This window comes from Prionailurus bengalensis, chromosome B2 (genome assembly GCF_016509475.1).
Source record: "Prionailurus bengalensis isolate Pbe53 chromosome B2, Fcat_Pben_1.1_paternal_pri, whole genome shotgun sequence".
NCBI lineage: Eukaryota > Metazoa > Chordata > Mammalia > Carnivora > Felidae > Prionailurus > Prionailurus bengalensis.
In genome coordinates this window covers 42,397,002-42,420,180 of record NC_057349.1, presented here as the reverse complement: position 1 = coordinate 42,420,180, position 23,179 = coordinate 42,397,002, and the positions used below count along the sequence as shown (strand labels likewise).

The 23,179-nt window shown below is 36.3% G+C and overlaps 1 protein-coding gene across 1 annotated transcript in view; it reads left to right on the top strand.

The window, feature by feature from the left end:
• The window catches only part of SUPT3H (SPT3 homolog, SAGA and STAGA complex component), a 540,189-nt gene that overhangs the window by 389,529 nt on the left and 127,481 nt on the right, over positions 1 to 23,179 (top strand). The window contains exon 6 of the mRNA XM_043591577.1: positions 2,163 to 2,302. Coding sequence (XP_043447512.1) covers positions 2,163 to 2,302 — 140 coding nt within the window. The remainder of the gene's footprint in view (positions 1 to 2,162; positions 2,303 to 23,179) is intronic.

Below are 23,179 nucleotides of genomic sequence, written 5' to 3'. Positions count from 1 at the left end.
GTGCATTTATCTTTTTGAATTAGTGTTTTTATTTTCTTTGGGTAAATGCCCAGTAGTAGAGTTACTGGATCATATGGTAATTCTACTGTCCGTTTTTTGAGGAAACTCCATACCATTTTCCACAGTGGCTGCACCAATTTACATTTCCACCAATGGTTCACAGGGTTGTTTTTTTTTCCCTCCATGTCTTCACCAACACTCGGTATTTCTTGCCTTTTTTAGTCTAGCCATTCTCACAGGTGTAAGGTGATACCTCATTGTAGACTTGATTTGCATTTTCCTGATCAGGATTAGTGATGTTGAGCATCTTTTCATGTGTCTGTTGGCCATCTGTACATCTTCTTTGAAAAATATTCAGGTCCTCTGCCCATTTTTAATCAGGTTATTTGGGGTTTTTAATTATTGAATTCTGTAAGTCCTATGTATATTTTGGATATTAACCCCTTATCAGATACATCATTTACAAATATCTTCTCCCATCCAGTAGGTTGCCTTTTTGTCTACTTAATGTCTTTTTTAATATAGATTGTGAAAATCCCTAACAGAATACTTAGGAAACCAAATCCAGCAACATCCAAAAAGGATTATACACCATGACCAAATGGAGTTTATCCCAGGAATGGAAGATTGGTTTAAATTTAGAAAAAAACTTGTGTAAAAAATCATAATGATAGAATGAAGTTTATAAACCACATGATCATTCAATAAATGTAGAAAAATCATTTGAAAAAAATCCAAGGTCTTTCATTAGAAGAACACTCAAAAAAACTGAGGAGGGAACTTTCTCAACTTGATAAAGGTCATTGCTATGAATAGAATATTTGTGTCCCCCTAGAATTCCTATGTTGCCTCCTAATTCCCAGTGTGATGGTATTTTGAGGTAGAGCCTTTGGAAAACAATTAAGTCATGAGGGAGGGGTGTTCATGAATGGGAATAGTGCCCTTCCAAGAAGAGATACAAGAGAGCTTGCTTCTGCTCTCTGTCCTCCGCCATGTGAGAATAGGAGAAGACAGTCCATCTGCAAACCAGGAAGCAGGCTTTCATCAGGTACCAAGTCTGCCGGCACCTGATCTTGGACTTTCTAACCTCTAGAACTATGAGACATAACTATGGGTTTTTTAAGCCATCCAGTCTACAATATATTTATACATTTATTATAGTATGTGCTATAAACTGACCAAGACAGCTATCTATGGAAAACCCACAGCTAGCATCCTGTTTAATGGTGAAGGATTGGATACTTTCACCCAGAGATGCATAGGCTGGTATCTGTGCATGTAATTTATCACTTTAAAAAGTAATCTAGTTCTCTGTCACTAATTCACACTGATATTTATACATTAAACTGTACTGCCTATTGCATTTTTCCCTCTTGACCTTTTGCAATAACTTTTTTAAAGTTAGGTTTTGCTTTTAAATAAATATGATAGTTTTATCTCTTAAGAGGAAAAGAGTAAGGCCTTGTCCCTTTAGGCCTCAAATGTATTGCCACAGTAACATGTGTAACATCCTCTCCTTTTAATTCCACATTTATTTTCATAAATAAAATAATTTAATTTCACATTAATTTCGTATTTATTTTCTGAATTAGGCTTGGTATATCAGGATTCTTTTTCTAAATCTGAAAGGGCTTCGTTTTTTTTTGGTAAGGAATTTTGATCAGTCCATTCACACTACGTTAATTGATAATTTGGTATTTTGTTCCCTCAATCTTATTTATGGCATAAATAAATGATTTAATTCTGTGTGGCTTATGCTTTTGTTTTGGATGCAAAGATTCTCCCTTTTTTTTTTTAAGTTCATTTATTTTTGAGAGAAGGAGAGAGAGAGAGAGCACACCCACTGGAGCAGGGGAGGGGCAGAGAGAGAGAGAGAGAGAGAGAGAGAGAGAGAGAGAATCCCAAGCAGGCTCTGCGCTGACAGCACAGAGCCTGACACAGAGCTAGATCTCGTGAACCGTGAGATCATGACCTGAGCCAAAATCAAGAGTCAGACACTTGACCAGATGAGCCACTCAGGTGCCCAAAGATTCTCCATTTAAAGATTATTTCAAGAGAATTCCAATTCTGAATTTCACATGCAGTATTCAATACATGTAGTGATTGGTGCTGATGTAAACCTATTAAGCACATTTTTTTCCTTCTTTTTTATGTTCATGAAGACAAACTGAGTGGCAGCAATAATGCAAACAAAAGACAAAAAATTGCCCAAGACTTTCTCAACTCTATTGACCAAACAGGAGAACTCTTGGCAATGTTTGAAGATGATGAAGTTGATGAAGTTAAACAAGAAAGAATGGAGGTATAGTATATTCTTCCCTTTTTACAGTAATAGAATAGCCATTGCAGTGCTTATGCTATTTGGTTCTATTCTTCTGTTCTTTGACTGATGTCTGAATTGCCCAGAACAGTAGTTGCATGTCTGAAGGCAGCATTATACAGCCTTCAGACATGACTTTGGGAGGCAACTTCAGTGCTCTGTTTCTCTGTTTCCTCCTTTGAATAGGAGTCGATTTCCCTCAACTTCCTTCCAGGTCTTACTTTTCCTGTTACCATTTTATCTGAAACTTATTTTTTGTCCCAAGTCATCCAGTTCTCTTTGTGGGCAAAGGTAATTTCTCCCACTTTTGTGTTGGCATGTAGCTGAAGAACTGTTTTTCAGGACATATCTGCAGGCTATGAATGCACTCATTAGCTGAGGTAATATTCAGGCCAGTTACGTGCTTTACATCACTGTAACATGTGTTTGGATTCCCTGAATATGTTTTCACAATAAATATGAAAATTGTTTGCCTTCTATTTGTCTGAGCTATCTATTCATAAAATTACTGTTTCCTTAAATACTTACTTGAAAATAAAAATGACTGATTTCATTTGAGTGCCTTCCAAAATACAAAGCATTCTTCTTCTTCTTATTAGACTTTTACCTGTTTAAAAAAAAATCTCCATTTTCCCCTTCTCTTTAAATGGGACAAGAGAGGTAATTCCAGAACTCCAAAAGATCGTGCTAAGTACCTACTTTATCATAATCTCTATGCATGCTAAAAATATAATTATTTCATGTCAAATTTTGGAGGAAGTCCAATAGACATACATGCTTTGTAAACTTTAACAGCCTTCTTTAAAGAATTAGTATGCTTAGATCACGAACTGTGATCTAAAGGCAATGTTCTTTTTAGGTATCAATTACCTTAGAAATGTGTGGTTATCTTGGTTTGGGGCAACTGCAAATGATTTTAGTTCAACTTCGCCGTGGGCCAAAATCATGCTAACTTGTCCAAAGCGGATGATAAACATATATTTCTGATGTCATTATGGCCCAAAAAGGATATGATTGTTTAGTAGCATGGTTTCACTTACGATGCATTACACAGAGAGCAAATGTTGTTTATGCTTTTCTAAGAAACATTTTTATATTACTCTAATGGGCATTAAGAAAGATTCATTAAGGAAAGACTCTACGTAAAACATTAATAAAATAGAACACTTAGCTTTTCAGTTTTGATGGGAAAATCTCTGTCAACCAAGCCTACTGCCTGGAAGGACATTCCACAATCAAGGAGAAGAGAAGAAATGGAGCATGTTGTAACACTAAGCTCATAATAGCAGGCTACTGTAGGCCTGGAAAAATGATGAGTCAGTAAGGTATAAGTTAAAGTCAATAAAATATCTGGAAAGGCGGGGGAGGAAAAGCTTGGGAACTTACGCAGTTTCTCTTCCTCTTCCCTGCACTTATATACGAGGTAGTGGTAACCAGGACAATAAAATATCGATAGTTGGTAAAAATAGTTACAGTGACGTGTTAAAAGTCAGATTGGCGGTTTCTTTAAGCTTTATATCGTACCTAAAATCTTTTGTAACCAACATAATGGAGAGCAATTTTGAGATTCTACTCATCCAAGTAGCAGAGTTTAACTGACTAAAAAATGCTGAACTTAGAGACGTAAGTGTAGACAGTAGAAAGCGGAACCGTGAAGAGCATAGGCCTCGCCTGCTTCTAATTTGACAGGTTATAGTTTCAAGCGCAAACCACAAGTGCGGCAGTCCATATGAAACCACTTTGGGCTCACAAGACTGCGATCTCTGCTTTTCAAGTGCAGTGGAGTAATCAGTCCTGGCATCGCTCAGTGATTTCATTTTTCTCTAAGCATCACTTACTGTTGCAGAAACTTTGTTTGCTACCTTCTTCCCAAGAACGTATGAAAATGGTATAGACCTACCAACAAAGCTTATTATTGTTTTGCTTTCTTTCCCTTTTTTTTCACTTAAATGTAATTGAGAAGAGGAAAAAAAAAATTTTAGAGGCATAAAAACTCATTTGGGATCCTAGCTTTTTCTCCAAACATCGAGCAAGAGTACCAAAAACCGAGTTGTTTCCTGTTGTGTTAGGTGACTTTATGTGTGCCTGGCTTTGTGTTTCACTCCTAATGCACCTCATCAGTATGAAATATTATATGACTTGAAATAAAAAGTCTGAATTTTTACTTCCATTTCTACTTGCTAGTCCTGCATCATGAGAGTTCGCTAACTCTTACCCTTATAGTTTTCCTCCAGCACCAAATTTTTAACACTTGGGTAGATGTATAGTAGAGACCTATGATCCATTATCTTAAGATCCTTCCAAATTATCAAATAAAAATTAAGTAATGTTCAGAATTGCTTTTGAGAGACTAGGAAAGAGAATCAGGGATTTGGTAAGCATAATAATGCATATAAATGTTGACCTTCCTCTCACCTCCACTTAACCCCCACCACAGAATAACAGGAGGTGTGTTTTACTGTTTCTTACATTCTGATCAACTAAATATGGCTGTGTCAACCAAAGGCCAGGGGGGTATCACAAAACGCTGCAAAGAGCTTTGGGTTTTCTTAACAGAGTGACTGTAGTCACTCACAGAAGAGCCTTGCCTAAGACCCAACTACTCTACCGTGAAGGAACCTGAGAAGCTCAAGTTTATCATCAATCGAGTGAAATATCTGGTCTAACAAACTACTGCGTTTGTGAAGGGGATGTAAATAATGAGTACTTAACGAATTTGGTGAACTCTACCTTCTGACTAATCCTTAAATTGGTAAAAGTAAACAAGAAAGTAAAGATTAGGCCATCAGAGAGAACAACCTTTAAATAAATTAGGGTCCTGAAGCCCCAGAGGCCTGATACTGGAACCCAGAAAGAAAGCACCATGGGATACATAAAATTTAAGGTCCTTAAAAATGTTTTTAATTGGCTTAAGATTGAATAACATTCCAGGTGGCCATCTGAATTTAACCTAAACTGACTGACCAGAGATTGTAAAACACAAAGTTTCTCATAAAATCTGAATGATCAGAGAAGTCAGGTTCACCATTCAGTTATGCCCCAAGTAATGTGAAGTTATGATCTCTGGGGAGGTTGAGTCCCAGAATTACCATTTGTCGAACTGAGTATACTGGAAAACTCACCGAAGAAGCCAGAGAGGTGGATTGCTGTAGATGTTCTCCATCTTCTGGTTTTGAAGTCTGTTCTTTCTATTTCCCTTTTCTATTTTTCTACTATTATTATTTTTTAATTATAATGGAAAGTGAAGTACAATGCCTTTAAGATAAGACAGTTCAAAAATATCTTAGTTAAGATTTATCATAAAAGAAGAAAGGCTAATAACTCTAGTGAGATAATGGTGTACAAATACGAAAAAAAGTTTTTTAAGTTGAGTTGAAAAATGAAACCCAGAAAAAAGTTGAAATGTATGTGAGATTAAGAAATATAGAATTTATATGCTGGAAAGATAGTCTATACACATACATACATGATATATACAGATACGCATCTACATTTACATACATACTATTATGCCTGTGTGTATTCTGTAAGAAGAGGTATATAATTTTAGTAGATTTTTTTAATGTAAAAGTAAAAGAACAATCAGAGGTGTATCAGACAAACGCAAATGCTAGTGGTAGCAATATTAGTTCAGAGAAAAGAGGATTCAAGGGAAAAAGTTTTCAAATGGAGCAATGTCAGTAATTTTATGTTACCAAATGATGCTGCCTGTGGTGAAGATAGTAAATACAAAATGTTAATCATCAAATTCCAGAGAATTGAAATGTACAAAGCAAAAGATTCCAGTAATGTGGGGAGAAGTTAGAGAAAATGCATTTGTTGAGTCTGGAACACACTATTCTCAGTACTTAACAGATTGACTTGGGGGAAATTTTTTAATCATAAACATTTAAGTTTAATAGACGGATGTAAAACATTTTATAAATGAGCAGCAGTTTTAAAATCTTAACCCAGGTAACCCCAAGGATTCCATGGTGCTCTTTAGGGGAGGTGAGGAGAAGTTTGGTGGGGCTCTATCCTCCCACCTCCCCCTACACACTTGCCTCCATCAGGAGAACTTTGAGGTTACCTCATGGATCTATATATCACTGGTAAAGAAGGGGCTTCGTTATTTTTTAATTGAAAGTCAATACAAATGATCACTAATTCAACTTCTCATGAGGAGTGTTTCTCTCATACCCAGATAGATATACACTCAGTTAACAGATTTCAACAATATACAAATTTATAGAGCACATTACCTTACCAGAGCAGAAAAAGTAAACCTGAGAGTAATAACAGAAGTTAAACAAACAATTAACAATTAGTTAAAACAATTAAACAATTAGTTAATCTAATTGATTAAAAATTTGAAAAGAAAAAAAGCTAATAGAAGCAACTAATGGACCCACAACAAATCAAAATGTATTACCATCGACTGTTTGGATAATGACAGCAATGAGAATAGTCCCTGTAAAATTTACAAAATTTGGACAACACTTTAAAATAGAGGCAACTTTTTACATTTTAAGCCTTTATTAAATTGGAAAAAAGTAAAAGAAACTAAAGATTCACCTAAAATTAGAAATTTTATGTCAAAAAGAGAAAACAGGAAAAATGAAAATAAAAAATAAATGCATAAAGTTAGAAAACAGTAATTAAGGGGTGTCTGGGTGGCTCAGTCGGTTCAGTGTCCAACTCCGGCTCAGGTCATGATCTCATGGGTTGTGAGTTTGCGACCTACCTCGGGCTCTCTGCTGACAGCTAAGAGCCTGGAGCCTGCTTCAGATTCTGTGTCTCCTCTCTGCCCTTCCCCTGCTCATTCTCATTCTCTCTCTCTCTCTCTCTCTCTCTCTCTCTCTCTGTCTCTCTCCCCCCCCCTTCTTTCTCTTCTTTCTCTTCTCTCTCTCAAAAATAAACATTAAAAAAATTAAATAAAAAAGAAAACATATAATTGAATATACCAATTTAAGGAACTCTTTGCAACAATAGTAACAAATGGTGGAATGAATCTATGGCAAATCTAAATAAGAAAAATGGAAAGAAAAGACAGCTAACAAAAATCAGCAAGGAGTAGGGATCTAGCCGTAAACTGGAGAAATCGAATTCACATATAATTCTGTACTAACATTTGGAATGAATATCTTCTTAAGAAAATGTAAATGATTAGTTTTACTCAACAGGTAGTAGAAAACTTGGATAGACCAGTAACCTTGGAAGAAATGCTAAATGTTTGGGAAAGAATTATGTCCTCAGCAGATTCTGAATCCAAAATGATTTATGGAAGAGCTCTTTTAAACATTCATAAAATAACTCATTGTCGTGCTATATAAACTATCTCAGAGTAAAAAAAAAATAAGGAAACCTTATTAAACTTTACAGAGTATCATAATATAATCTCATTTATGAATATGGATGCAGGAATCTTAAAATATTAGCAATTTTAATTTGGCAGCATAATATAATAAGGAATGTACCATGACCAAATAGGATTTTTTTCATGAGTTCAAGCAAGCTTGAGTATTAGAAAATACATTAGTGTTAAATACCCAAGAACTAGGTCAGAGGAGAATAACCATATGGTTATTTTAGGAGATGATAAAACAAAATTCGCTTCCTATTCTTTTTAGAAATCCTCAATGAACTGGAAATAGAAAAGTTACCTTCATATCATGATAAAGAATATCTCACTCCCGTGAACAGCCATCATTATAGTTTGAAAAATATTAACAGAGTTCCGTTAAATTCTAGAATGCCCATGTTATCAGTTTTATTTGCCAGAGTTCCAGGAGCATTAGCCAGTGCAATAAAAGACCTAGCTATTGGTAGGAGACAAAAATTATCATTATGTACAGATAATATAATTTTTATTAGGTAATCCTTGAGGATCAATCTAAAAAACTATTGGAACCAATTAAAGTCTTCACCAAATCATATAGATACTTTAAAAACCAGTAGCTTCCCCCATATTTCATAAGAGTTAATAAAAATTAGAAGACCATCTCAGTTAAAATAATACAAGGAAGAAGTTTATTTGGAGGCAACTTCATATTAACAAGAAATGTAAGAGAAATATGAAAGTAATATTTAATAATGTACTAAGATAGAAGAGTGTAAGTCAAGAAATATAATGTTCCTGGATACAAAGACAGGATATTATAAACCTATCAGTTGTACCTAAATTAATTTATTAGCTTGATGAATTTTTACAAAAATCTCAGCAAATTTTTTAAACTATCCAGTGATATTAGAGGTTATTTTAAGTAATAAGACAGATGAGAATAGCAAAGAAATTTTCATTAAAGAAGAATAGAGAGCAGAGTTCAATTTATCCTACCTATTTCATAAAACTGTTGCCATAAAACCTATCCTACCTATTTCATAAAACTGTTGCCATCAAAATAGTGTGGTACTGGTGTAAAACCCAATAAGCATACAATGAAGAGAATTCTATCCATGAAATAAGTAAGTGTAGAGAAGACTTTAGTCACGATAAAGGTAGCTTTAGAAATCAGTGGGAGAAAGGTGCCAAACAGTTGGATAATATTTGGAAAGGAAAAAACACATCTAGTTCCTAACCTTAGACTGGCCTCAGAATAAATTCAGGTGGATTCAAGAACTGGGTATGAAAAGTAAAGCTGTTTTTAAAAAACAGAAACAGGGGCTCCTGGGTGGCTCAGTCAGTTGAGCGTCTGACTTCAGCTCAGGTCATGATCTCACAGCTCGTGAGTTCGAGCCCCGCGTCGGGCTCTGTGCTGACAGCTTGGAGCCTGAAGCCTGCTTCGGATTTTGTTTCCCTCTCTCTCTGCCCTTAACCCACTCTCATTCTGTCTCTGTCTCTCTCAAAAATAAATAAACATTAAAAAAATTAAAAAAAAAACAAATAAATAGGTAAATATCAATTTGGGAATGTGGAAGGACTCTCTAGGCTTTTGTTTTCTAAACAAGCTTTTCAAGAACTACTCCAGATGTTAACAGGTTCACTGTTGGAGGTGGGGATGGAGAAGTGGTCCATTTTCAAATAAGTTTGTGAAATCCTAAATTAAGAAATTTAAGAGGTTGCTTTTAAAACCTTTAAGAGACTTTTGTATACAAACATGTATTGTGAGTTTTTCAGTAGTGAAAATTGAATCTATTAACGTCTTCTGAAAGGAAAGCCCACTTTGGAGACAAAAAAAGCACAAAGGAAATGACTTAAATTTAATGACATAAAAATCATATAACTTGTCTGTGTCAGAAAAAGAAAGACAAAATTGAAAGGCAAACTACTGTTAATAATGTGATAAAATATTAATATTTATTTATATAGATCTTTCAGTCCATAAGAAAGCATTCCAGTAGAAAAATTGGCAAAGGATAATAATAGACAAATCACAGAGAGGAATACAAATAACAAACATGCAAAATACCTGCTTACTTGTAATGAGCCAGCGCCATTTTTGCTTATAAAATGGTGAAGACTAAGGTATCATTGGGTACAGATTAAGTGTTGGTGGAAGTGAAGTTTGATAGAAACCAGAAACTATTTAAAAATACCAATTGGTGGGGCACCTGGGTGGCTCAGTCGGTTAAGCGTCCAACTTCAGTCAGGTCACGATCTCGCGGTCCGTGAGTTCGAGCCCTGCGTCGGGCTCTGGGCTGATGGCTCGGAGCCTGGAGCCTGCTTCCGATTCTGTGTCTCCCTCTCTCTCTGCCCCTCCCCTGTTCATGCTCTGTCTCTCTCTGTCTCAAAAAATAAATAAAAAAAATAAATAAAAATACCAATTGGAAATAATTCATATACTTCAGCCCAGTAAACACGTATTTGGTAGTTGCTGTTTAAAATATAATCAGACATTTTGAACATATGCACATTCTTATGTACAAGGCTGTTCATCACAATGTCATTTATAATAGTGGTAATGGAAATGGGAAGGAGAACCCTATTTACCCAATGGTCAGCGAATGTGTATATTTCCTCACACCTAGAAATTAAGACTGGAAGGATATATACCAACGTGCTAACAGTGGCTGTCATCATCAAGCATTGAGATTATAAGTAAGTTGAGTATGTAAGTTTATGTCATTTTGATTTTACATACTTATCACTTGTGTTCCTCTTAATCCTCAACTGATGTCCTTTACTCTACAGTTTACCTTTTCATTTTTTTTTCCCATCAGAAGAATTTAGTTTATATGTGGTGCTGCAGGATAGGCTTTGTGAGCAAATGAAGTAGCCTCGTATTATATAATTGAGCAATAGGAACGTGTACCATACACAGTGTGACACAGACTATATTCTTAGCTGTAATAATGATCTAAGAAGTTTAAAATAGTTAACGTTTTTCATGATTGCAATGAACAAAAAGCCCATTTCAAATTGAAATAAACAATTATTAAACAATTAGGGAAGTGGTTCAGGTAAACAACCACAGGTAGATTTGGCCTCAAGCAAGGTTTGATATCGAGGTTCACAATATGTCACTGGATTTGTAGCTCCATTTTCCATGGCCCCAGGCCATGATAGGATGCCTCTGTCCAAGACTGACCCTGAAAATGCTTAAGTCACAAGATCTTCTGAAACCCCTACCACCCACAGTAGCTAGTAGGATGACCTACTCTGGTTGACTTAGCCTAAGTCATAAGCTCCATCCTTAAAGCTGAAGGTGCATCCAGCCCCTCACAAAGGCATGGATTGCTGGAGCTATAGGAAGAGGGAATGAGTGCTGGAAAGGTAGCTTCAAAGGTCTATAAGGGTAGAGGATCTGGACATTATTACAGTAAGAATTGACCAAGTGATGTATTACAACCTTGACTCTGCCTGGATCTGTAGGAAGTTTTCCTTGAGAGATAGCATGGAGAATGAGTAGAAGTCATTTTCTTTGGATCTCACCCATCCTTCCTTCCACTCTTTAACTCATTCAGCATTTATTCATTGAGGCTCTTTTGTAAGTCACTATCCTACCCTCTGAGGTCGTGACTGCACAAAAGACAAAATATAGTTTCTGTATTCACAGTACTGTAGTTAATAACTGGCAAATAAGATTTGTACCCTCTTAAGGGGAATACAGGCTCAATAAATGGTTCTTAATTCTGTTTGGTCTTGAATCTTGAACCTTCTTGGTGGATCATTGGTTGTATGATGGAGCCCTGTATTTTCTGTTTCTCTTGCTATTTGATTTGAAATTTAGTTTTTTTCTGAGGTAAAGCACATTACTTCTTTAAGAAATCTTTATGACTAGCCTCAGACAGGGACATAGAATTAGCTTCAGAATTTGCTGAAGAGGGCACAAAATAATAGAACTAGGGTACATTTTATAACATGAAAAGATAGTATGTCAGGGTGAGACTCTGACAGAGATTCATCAGGAGAACACATTAGTATGCCCATTTATTCTTTTGAAGGGAATCTTGGATAACGTAATTGAAAAATACAAAATCATTCTTCAGGGAATATTAATAGAAATTCCTCCAAAAAAACCTTTGGCAATTCCAGCTACATGGTGCATAATTAATGTAATTTAGTGTATGTTTTTTTCTGGCCTAGAAACTACAAAACAGTATTACATGACTTTAGGAGAACCCAAAGGTAGGTATAATGTGTTGCTCTGAAATTTATTTCCATTCATTACTTTATAGACTCTATCAAATTATTTTGTATCCACAGCTAGAGCTATCTTCTAGTTACATAATGGTAGATATGTGTATGTCCATTGCCATAAAAGTTTGTCTGAACTCCAGAAAGGAATCTTCCGGAGAAGAGATTTTTCAGTTAATGACATGAAAAGTTACAGATTTTATAAAAATAGAACATTCCCTCGCTTACCTAGGCTTATCATTCTATGGCTTAATATATCACATTTGACAGATTGTTCTTAAGGGATTCTTTTAGGTTTTTCTTAACCATCTGTGAACTATGGGCTCTAACTGAGGGTAGAGTCAGACTTCTGCTTTGATTAGAGTGCTCCATATACTGGGTGTGAAACTAGAAATGGGTGGGTTTTGTTGGGTTTTTTTAATTGCTCTCTATTTTTATAGGGTGTTTAATCGCTTGGGTTATGCTTTACTATAGAATAAAATTTAGAGCAAGAGTAGCCAAATGACTACCATCTTTATGATACAAATTTTAGTACCGCTCCCATTTTGTTTTCCACCCTCAGACCTATTTTTTACTATTCCTCTCTGGGTGAAATTTAAAAGATTTCTTCTTGTTACCCTTTCCCTAGACTATTGGGAAGCTAAATACATGGTGACAGCATTGAAACAGTGCTCATAGTAACCATGCTTTTCCAAATCCAAATCAAGATTTAGCATTTGTTGCCCACAAGTATCTTTTCTTATGTGGATAGAATATTTATTTGGGGGGAGGGGGGATAAACTTTATTTTTTCAGATTTATTTAAATTCAAGTTAGTTAACATATAGTGTAGTCTTGGTTTCAGGAGTAGAAGCCAGTAATTCATCACTTACATACAACACCCAGTGCTCATCCCAACAAGTGCCCTCCTTAGTGCCCATCACCCATTTAGCCCATCTCCCCACTCACCTCCCCTCCAGCAGCCCTCAGTTTGTCTCTGTATTTAGGAGTCTCTTATGGTTTGCCTCCATCTCTGGTTTTATCTTATTTTTCCTTCCCTTCCCCTATGTTCATCTGTTGTGCTTCTTAAATTCCATATATAATGGAAATCTATATTTGTTTTTTTCTCTAACTTATTTTGTTAGCATAATACGCTCTAGTTCCATCCAAGTCGTTGCACACAGCAAGATTTCATTGTTTTTGATCACCAAGTAATTTTCTATTGTATATAAATATTCCACATCAGTTCTGTGGACATTTGGGTTCTTTCCACAATTTGGCTATTATTGATAGCACTGCTATAAACACTAGAGTGCATGTGCCCCTTTGAATCAGCATTTTTGAATCCTTAGGATAAATAACTAGCAGTGCAATTGCTGGGTCATAGGGTAGTTTTGTCTTTAATTTTTTGAGGAACCTTCGTACTCACTGGACTCCAGAGTGGCTGCATCAGTTTGCATTCCCACCAACAGTGCTAAAGGGTTCCCCTTTCCTCCACATCCTCACCCACATCTGTTGTTGCCTGAGTTGTTAAGTTTAGCCATTCTGACAGGTGTGAGGTGGTATCTCATTGTGGTTTTGATTTGTATTTCCCTGACAATAAATGATGTTGAGCATCTTTTCATGTGTCTGTTAGCCATCTGGATGTCTTCTCTGGAAAAATATCTATTCATGTCTTTTGGCCATTTCTTCACTGGACTCTTGTTTTTTGGGTATTGAGTTTGGTAAGTTCTTTATAGACTTTGGATGCTAACCCTTTATCCAGTATGTCATTTGCAAATATTTTCTCCCATTCCGTCAGCTGCCTTTTAGTTTTGTTGGTTGTTTCCCTTGCTCTGCAGAAGCTTTTTATCTTGATGAAGTCCCGATAGTTCATTTTTGCTTTTGTTTCGCTTGCCTCCGAGACGTTTCTAGTAAGAAATTGCTGCGGCCAAGGTCAAAGAGGGTGCTGCCTGTTTTCTCCTGTAGGATTTTGATGGTTATAGACTATTTGAAATCAGAACTTGGTAGTAAAATATAAGAACAATGATTACCATTCACTTCTACCTTCCCCACATCAAGCAAGTTTCAATTTTAGTAAAACAGAGAACCATTTTTGAGGATAAAGATACACACCAATGCTGCAAACTAAACATTTGTGTCTACCAGTGGTAATGCATGTGTGTAGGTCTCGCTGCTGTGTTTAGTCTCGCATAAATGGATATTTGACTAACACATCTGATTATACTGTTCAATTAGGTTTTTATGGAATCAATCAATATTTTCTTTCCCAAATAATTTCAGTTTGTTCTTTTTAAAATGATATCCTTCTCTTTCAAAAGATCCATTGCAAGGGTTTTCTTAGAGATCAGTCCACCGACTTGTTTATAAAACACCTTGGCAGAGAAGAGTTTTAAAATATCACCGAATTTAAGAACACCACAGGATTTACCACTAATTTACATTTAATGTTTATAGTTCTCAAATTGTGGTTGTTGTAATAACCAAAATATTTTTGCCCTGAATATTTTGTGGATTATATTTCCCTATTCTTTCTCCTTCACCCACATTCCCCACAGTAGGTGGGCAGATTGTTGTTACATAGTCTGGCTTTTATTTATCTGTATTGGTTTAATCTCTACAAGTTAGTCATTCTAAATATGAAAATAACTGTACTCTGTGGCAACATTTTTGTCTTTTTAATCCTGTAGTTTGTTTAGTGGAATTAACAGCTCATTGCCTGTTTGGTATAGGTAATTTCCCGCTATTCCTGTGTTGCATCCGTGCTAGGGAGCTGCCTTTACTTCGGTTCTTAATGTTGCCACCATTTTATGACATCATGCCAATCAAGCTGTTTAATCAAGACTTTTTCCTAGATCATTGCATTCCTCATTGAGAAATAAGAATTCTAGATGAAGCTATAAATATTTAGTGATCAGTGCAATCCATTGTATTTGTATGTCTGTCGAGAACTATCCTTTCCATAAAGCAGTGGTCCAAAAGGCAATTCACATCTTGCCAGCCTTCTCCTTTTCATGACTCTCCATTTTCTGCAGAAGAGTCTCAACTTCTTAGCATGATAGTAATACATTGTTTTATAATCTGGCCTCAGATAGCCTTTTCATGTTCATCTCTCACCATTCCTGATCCTCCTCTTTTTTAATATTCTTTCCCAAATCATGCATGTGCACACAACACACACACACACACACACACACACGTGCACACACACACACACACACAATGCTTAACGAACCCCTTTGGATTTGTAGTTCTCTAAATGGGTGTTTACTTTTCTTCCCTTTGCTGAGCCTTCTCGATCTGCAACATCTATGTTCAGATATTTCAGTAGGTGATAGATTGTAACTCATTGTATTTACTTAATTTAACTTACTAAATAAAGTCCTTGAGAGCGTGGACTTACTTTAAACGTTATAAACTGCCAATAAATATTTTCCAAATAAGGTAACTAAAAATAGGCATCATTTTGTAGCTAATATATGTATTATTAATATATCCTTTGGATGATTTGAATATTTTTTTGTTTTATTTAAAGCATGCAGTTTTGGGGCGGCTGGGTGGCTCCGTTGGTTACGTGTCTGACTTTAGCTCGGTCATGATCTCGCAGTTTGTGGGTTCAAGCCCCGCATCGGGCTTTGTGCTGACAGCTCAGAGGCTGAAGCCTGCTTCGGATTCTGTCTCTCTCAATCTCTCTCTCTCTCTCTCTGCTCCTCCCCCACTTGCTCGCTTTCTTTCTTTCTCTCGCTCTCTCTCTCTCAAAAATAAATAAAACCTTAAAAAATTTTAAAGAATGTAGTTTCCAAGTATATAAAACCAGTCATTTTTGACTCACATAGGATTCAAACAGGATATCATAATTAGTTATGTACCTCTGTGAACTTTTCATATCAGGAGTTCTCCAACAAATCTCTTTCAGGTGCTTTCCAGTTATTAATGGATTTCATTGGTCAGATAACTTTCTGTTCAAATTATAATAGTGGCTTTTCCAGTTTTAGCTATAGAAGTTCTTCTAACCATACTGCTTTGGCATTGATCTCTGCTGTGTCCCAAATTTGTCTACAAGCTGACACTGAGCATCAATTCCAGTTCAATCAGTTGGTTTTGTTTCAAAAGGACCAACACCATCTGTGACCATTGGTCCATTCCACCTAGTGGCCAAGTCAGAACATTTGACAATAAATGTTCCATACCTTTTCTCGTGTATTTCCTGCAGTTGTGAGATTTTATGATTTAGCATCTTGACATAATAACATACTTACTTCTCTGATCCATGAAATACCTCTTCTGGATAATTCTTTTAGTTATTGGCTGATTGGTGCTTAGAGGGTAGTTTGAATTTTCAGGTGCCTTAAGTTACTGTTGAATTTTTTGTGCCATGAAAATTTTGCATCTCCACTCATATGTACTTCACACAACAGGAAAGTGTTGTTTCACTTCGTTCTTCTAACACTAAGGAACAGGTTACCAATAAATCACCATATTCACAAAAATTACTTTTGAGTTTAACCTGCCTCATGTATGGCATTTATAAACTACGGGGTTATTGAATTAATAATTTATTAATAACCATCACTACTGTGGCTCTTATACTCAGTTACAAAGGGTAATATTTAGCCATATACCCACAGTTAATATGGCCATGTAATAAGCTGTTTTAAGCATGATTTTTAAAGTAACCAAGTAATAAGTATTAGCAATTTGGGGCATTTTAAAGTATTTATTAAATGTTACTTTTAAAAGTCCCTGAAGAAAGGGCATCGAGGTTTTGTAGTTGTTCGGCACCTCAGACAGAAGACAGTCATTGATAATGGGTTTCTTGACCTGTTCTCAAGTATGGAAAAGCTGTAAGTACAAAAGTGAACACTTTTGGGAAAACACACTATAGAAAAATCTAAAATCACTGGCGTAATTGTTCTTATTTTGAAAAAAGCACCTTATTATATAAAAGCTCTTAAATAACTTAAGAGCTTTTAAATAATTCAAAATTAGACTCTTTCTACCAAAATTCGGTACGTACACAACTATCTCCAAAAAATACTATTGTATTCCTTTGCTGTATCTGTGGAAGTTACCCGAGGGAGGGGGGAGACTGGAGCGGGGGAGGGAGGAAGAGAGAAATAGATGAAGGAAAAGGGGGAAAAAAAGAAGAAAAAAATGCAATCTTTTTTCCTAGGTAGTAGCTCTGTGTGGAGTTCCTCTTACCCATCTGGGTTTAGTGGGGAGGATATTTGAGGCTCGGAAGGCTTGTTCCTTGTCTTCCTACAACGAGTTTTTCATCAATAGAAAAAAATAAGATAGCCTAATAAGGCAATTATTACTGTCTGTGAAAGCAGAAATGCCTCCAGCAAAATTTGGGGGAATGTTCTTCATTATCTTAAGCAGTTCTTACTGATAATCCATTATATGGTTTTGAAGTAGAAATTGTAGTACATTATTTGTATAATTAAATATTGCTTAAACCTTTCCTGTGAATCGTAAAAACTCGTGGTGAAGGTTTTTTAATATATTATAACCAAGGAGTGATGAGTTATCTTGGTTGCCTGGATATTATTTCTTTGGGATATCAGTCATCTCAAACTCATAAATTCTTCTAAAAAATTCTTCTCGTGGTATTCTTTTAAATCATTCCAGTTACTTGTGTGGGACTTGGGTGCTTACAAATGACTGTAGGCCAGTTGATTATATTGGGGAGTTACTGAAAGAACTATGGATCCTCTGTGGCAAGAGACAGCGGTGAGAAAATTTATCATTTGTAATGCATTTTAATGTTGAATCTCATCTCCATCCTTCCCTTGCTTCCACCCCCACACCCCCCGCCCAAGGAAAAAACAAACCAAAGCTAGGGGAAAAAAATCGTATTTCATTTCAGCTAGAAAAATGTATCTTGTTTAAGTTGTACCAAGAATTTTTCAGTGTTTACTTGGTTGTGGAGAAGTTCATTATCTTGTATATCAGCGGAAACATAAGATGATACAGCTTTCGGGAGAAAAGTGTGACTCTATCTGTCAAACACACGAAAAGAAAAAACAAACCTGTATGTCCTTTGATCCAGAAATTGCATTCCTAGGTACAATGCTGAAGAAATAATTGAACAAAAGCTTTATTTATAACTCAAATGTGTTCATTGCTATTTTTAACAGAAAAAATTTTGACCATGGAAATATTAAATTTGTAATGTTTCTTAGCATAGCTTTTGATATACTCCATAGGGTTTAAAAAATGTCTATTACGTCTATTATTTAAATACTATTTTGTAAATATATTAATATTAATATTTATTAATTAATATATTAGACCATGTATTGATATGTAACTATTAATATTCAATATACTTTTGAGTTGCTCTTTGGCCTAATTTATATAGGAGAATATTTAAAATAAATAGATATATGTTCCAAGTGGCTGAATATTTTGTTTGTGACCCTAGTAGGTGTTTTAGTTACTTTATTGCATAGCAGTCAAATATATTTAGAGATACTATTTTAGCCTTGGGAATTTATTAGAATTTACTTGGTGTTTTAATATGTGGTGACCTTTTGTAACTGATCCATGGACAGCACAGGGAGACACTTATGTGTCTATTACATCGTCATTATGAGTAGTATTCACTTCCTTTTTATCATTAGTCTACAAACTCTTTTTGATCACAGAACCTTCATCAGTAAAAATTTGAGACTTGGTTAGATATATTAGTAGATTGTTTTAACACTAGGATTTTATTCACACTTAGAGCTTGCACTTACACCTGCCCTAGCAAAAGCCCAATCCTGGTTAAATCCAATTCTTTGCTTATTTTATAGCTACATATTATGCCTGTTCCCCAGCAGCAGAACATGACTGAAGGAAAACACAATCAAGCTAACTATTATCGCTTCAAATTGCCAACTAAGAACCTCAAATTGGCCTTAGTGCTGCCTGGCAATTTTAGAGAATCCACAGTGCATCCATTCTGCCACTGACCTTAATAACTGTTTAAACTTCTGTTGCAGAAGACCTCTAGCACCCCTGTTGTCCTTGCTCAGCTGGTAAACCCACTTCCTGTCTCCCTGCAAAAAGGGGAGCAGTGAGAGGAGTGCTTCCGCAAGTCCTACCACAACCCGATACGCTTCATTCATTTCTATCCAACAGCAAAGTGCTGTGATTTTCCCTGCCTCAACACAGACAGAAACCCTTCCAGCTACTTTTTTGCCCTCCTTTACTGTAGGACTTCTCAAAAGAGATTGCATTTGTTCTCCTCCCATTCTCTCTAGAACCCACTTGAATCACGTTTTCATCCCCACCATCCTATGTCAATGGCTCTTGTTAAGGTCACAACAGCCTCCACTGTTGCCAGATACATTGATCAGTCGTCCATCTTTCTCCAGATGTTCGCTCTCAGTGGCTCTCAACCGGGCAAACGCATTGCCTCTCGCGGACTTTGTCGCGTACTGTTCCCTAGCCCTCTCCTCTCCCTCAGAACTCTGCTCACATCTCACGTCACCACAGAGACCCACCCCAACCTTGCAACAGAGAGATGCTGCAGACTGAATTGTGTCCCCTCATAAAAACGTATGTGGAAACCCTCTAATGTGACAGTATTTGGAAATGGGGCCTTTGGGAGATAATCAGGTGTGAGGAGGTCATAGTCAAGGCCTTCGTAATAGGACTAGTGCACTTGTAAGAAAAGGAACAGACGCCAGAAAACTCTGCCACGTGAGGACACTGTGAGAAGGCAGCTGTCCGCAGGCCAGGAAGAGAGTCCGCACCAGAACCTGACCGTGCTAACATCTTGATCTAGGACTTACAGCCTCCAGAACTATGAGAAGTAAATTTCTGTTGTTTAAGCCACCAAATGTGTGGCATTTTGTTATGGCAGGCTGAGCAGACGAAGACAAGAAGAATCCCTCTCCCATCCCATCCTTCTCTGTCCATTTCCCCTACTATATTTTGTTCATAGCAGTTATCAGTCTCTTTTATATGTTTATTATTTGTTTTCCCCCCTGACTAGAATGTAAGCTTCAGGAGGTCAAGAACATTGTCTTTTTTTTTTTCACTGCAGTGCCCACAATAGTGTAGAGCCATAGCAGGTGCTCTATAAATATAGCGATATTAACAAAAAAGTTAATAATAATGAAAATATTTCCAAACCTCTGTAAATCATAGATGTTCCATCATTTGGAAAACCTTTCTATTTTTACTGCTTTTGCCTTTAGAGGGATACATAAGTTGTGGTTTTTCACTTTAAATATCTGCTAGCATCCAGTGGCCACGAGAAAAGTTCAGCAGATTTATAACTCTTAGACTCTAAAGGGACAAAAGCATTAATTTGTCTTCAAGTTCTATAACTTTCAACTTCCTCTGCTCAGAGGTAGCCTGCGAGACTTTGGGTGATGCAAAAGATCTCTATGTTCATTCTGCATCTCAATTCAAAATGTTGCATAGAATCTGCTGTCGGTGGTCTTTTTTTTTTTTTTTTTAACTGGCACAGTGAAGATGTCCTCCTGTACCAAGTGAGGTGACACCAACCACACCATCCTTGCCCTGAACAGACCCTGCTCGAGACTGTACTACAATCAGCCCGTCCGTGTGCGAGCACTGCCCTCCTTCAGGATGTTTTATTCACCACGTGTAACTCTGGGGCATATGGGTCGATTTAGGGTAGCAGTGTCAGTCCATGTAAAACGTGTTCTGTTTTCTTTAATTAAAAATAAGTCTAAATAGGTGTTCCAGGATTTCTTTCACATCCCAAATTGCCATTTGGGCCACCACCCCCCCGCCGTTTGTTTTCTCTCTTTAATCAATTAGAAACCCAGAGACATATTAAAAGTAAGCTGTTCTGGGGCACCTGGGTGGCTCAGTCGGTTAAGCGTCCGACTTCAGCTCAGGTCATGATCTCACGGTCCGTGAGTTCGAGCCCCGAGTCGGGCTCTGGGCTGATGGCTCAGAGCCTGGAGCCTGCTTCCGATTCTGTGTCTCCCTCTCTCTCTGCCCCTCCCCCGTTCATGCTCTGTCTCTGTCTCAAAAATAAATAAACATTAAAAAAAATTTTTTTTAAAGTAAGCTGTTCACTGCTGGGATGTTTCTGTTAATACCTCCTTCAGTTTCTAGCCATTTTTGCTGTATGTAAACCAGTTCTCCCAAATTAGGAGGCAGAAATTTAAGCCTTTTTCTTCATTGTTGCTGGACCCTTCATCAGGAGAAACTGGCTCTCCTGTTTTGATTCATACCTATGCTTGTTCTAACTTTGTTTATCTTTCCTTTCAGTCTTCTTGATCCGTTTGGTTTGGATGCAACTGTTATTAACAGTATATATATAATGGGATTTTGAGTTTTGCCCCAAATCTTAAGATTTTTTTCTGTAATTTGTTTCAATTAATGAGATGACCCTATTTGCATTTATTGACATAGCCCATATTATTTTATCTTATTTTATGATTCTGTCTTTTATGCTTCCCTGCCCATTTTCTTTGTCTTTAATTTATAATTTCAGAGCCTACCATCATTTAAAGCCTTCAGTGGCTATTTTTAAATTCTAAGGAAACTTAAACCTATGTGTCTCAATTTATCAACCTTCCAAATAAATTAGTATTTTTTCATTTGATAAATACGCTCTGATTACCCACTAGGTGCTTGCTACTGTACTTTATCTGGGGGTCTGGTATGAGATTCATAATATAGTTATTTCCTTGACAGAATATTTGATACACCAGAGAAATAGACATAATAGTAATGATAGCAGAGTCCTGTATAGGACTTACTACATGTCAGACACTGTTCTAAACCCTAACGTATATATGATCTCATGTCACAGTCTACCCATGGAGTAGGTTCTATTATCCACCCCCCACCCCCAGCCTTTGCAGACAGAGGACCTCGAAGCATGGAGATTATGCCTAGCCTAGGATCACAGTTTAAAAAATGTAAGTGCTAGGAAGGAAAATGGGTGTGTGGACTATCTGAAAAAGCAAAGTAGGAGAGAAGTAGTGATGTTTATCTGGGGGGAAAAAAAAACCCTTGCGTTTGATTGTATATAGTTAGTAGCCTCCCTGATGTCAAGGCTGATAAAGATACTTTGCTTTATTTTTGCTTCTCGGGTAATTGCTGAGCAGAATCGCACATTAGAAAAGATACTGGATTTCTCATACTTGTTTCTCAAATGTGAATCATTGTTATCTTAAATCCACAATTTTCAAAACCATAGTCGATAAAACTGTGTCTTCTTTCAAAACTTTTAAAAACACATGAAGGGCCAAGGACACTCAGTTATTACATATTGATGTGAATCAGATTTCTTACATCTTAATCATTAGCTGAAAGGGACTTTCTGTAAACAATTTTGGTTTCCAAGGAGTAAAGTAGTTTTGAACCTTAGAGAAATTTGAAGAATAGAGAACATTAAGTGATATGCTCTATTATTGTATGCTTGTGGGAAAGCAAATGCAAGAGAGAGATTCTAGGAAGTTGAGATTTCAGAAATAATGTGAGAACCTATCAAACACCAACTTTGGGTTTTCAGAATTTTGGTGCATATGGGAAGGGGCAAAATTCTTTTACTTAATTTGCCCCTTTGGAGCCTTCCATAAACTGAGTATAATCCAGATGCATATGGGTTAAAGAGCTTTTTTAGATTACATGAGACATTAGCCACCATGTAAGATAGTATTCCTATGAGAAGATGTATTTTTAATTTAAAACAAACTTTTAAGATCTATTTATGAGTTGGGAGTTTTCTGTAATTTAGTTTTAAACGTGAATCTCTACATGTTCACAAATTTTCAACGACCCAGAACTGCTTGTCATCTGTAGAAATTCTTTTATCAATTTATTTTCTCTGGAAATGGAAAACTACTGATTTTAGGAACCAAGACTGAGTAAAAATTTGGTACCTCCACCTGCTTTTTTATAAGGTTATTTAGGAAGGTATTTTCTCTTGATTAAAGGACTTGATGATTGTATTTAGGCCTTCATATAATTTATGTGCAAACTAGGCAATGTCCTAATGGTCAATTAATGATATAGATAATCTATTTGAATAAGAGAAGTGTTGGCTGCATGCAGGAAAGAGGTCTTTGTTTTCAGGATAATGAAGCAAAGTTGTCATGGGAGTTACACTTACTTCCACAGGAGTCACCACTATTCTTTCTGTGATTGTACACACTCTGTAGAAAGATGATGGATTCATATAAAGACTAGGGATGACAAGCTAAATTTATAAAACATTGATTCAAATTTGTTTGCTATGTTGTTTAGAGAACTAGTTAACCCTACAAATAGACACATTTCTCATGTTGTAAGCATGTGCATCTTCTAAGCAACCTAAGGATAGAAATACAGCTGGGCCTCAGG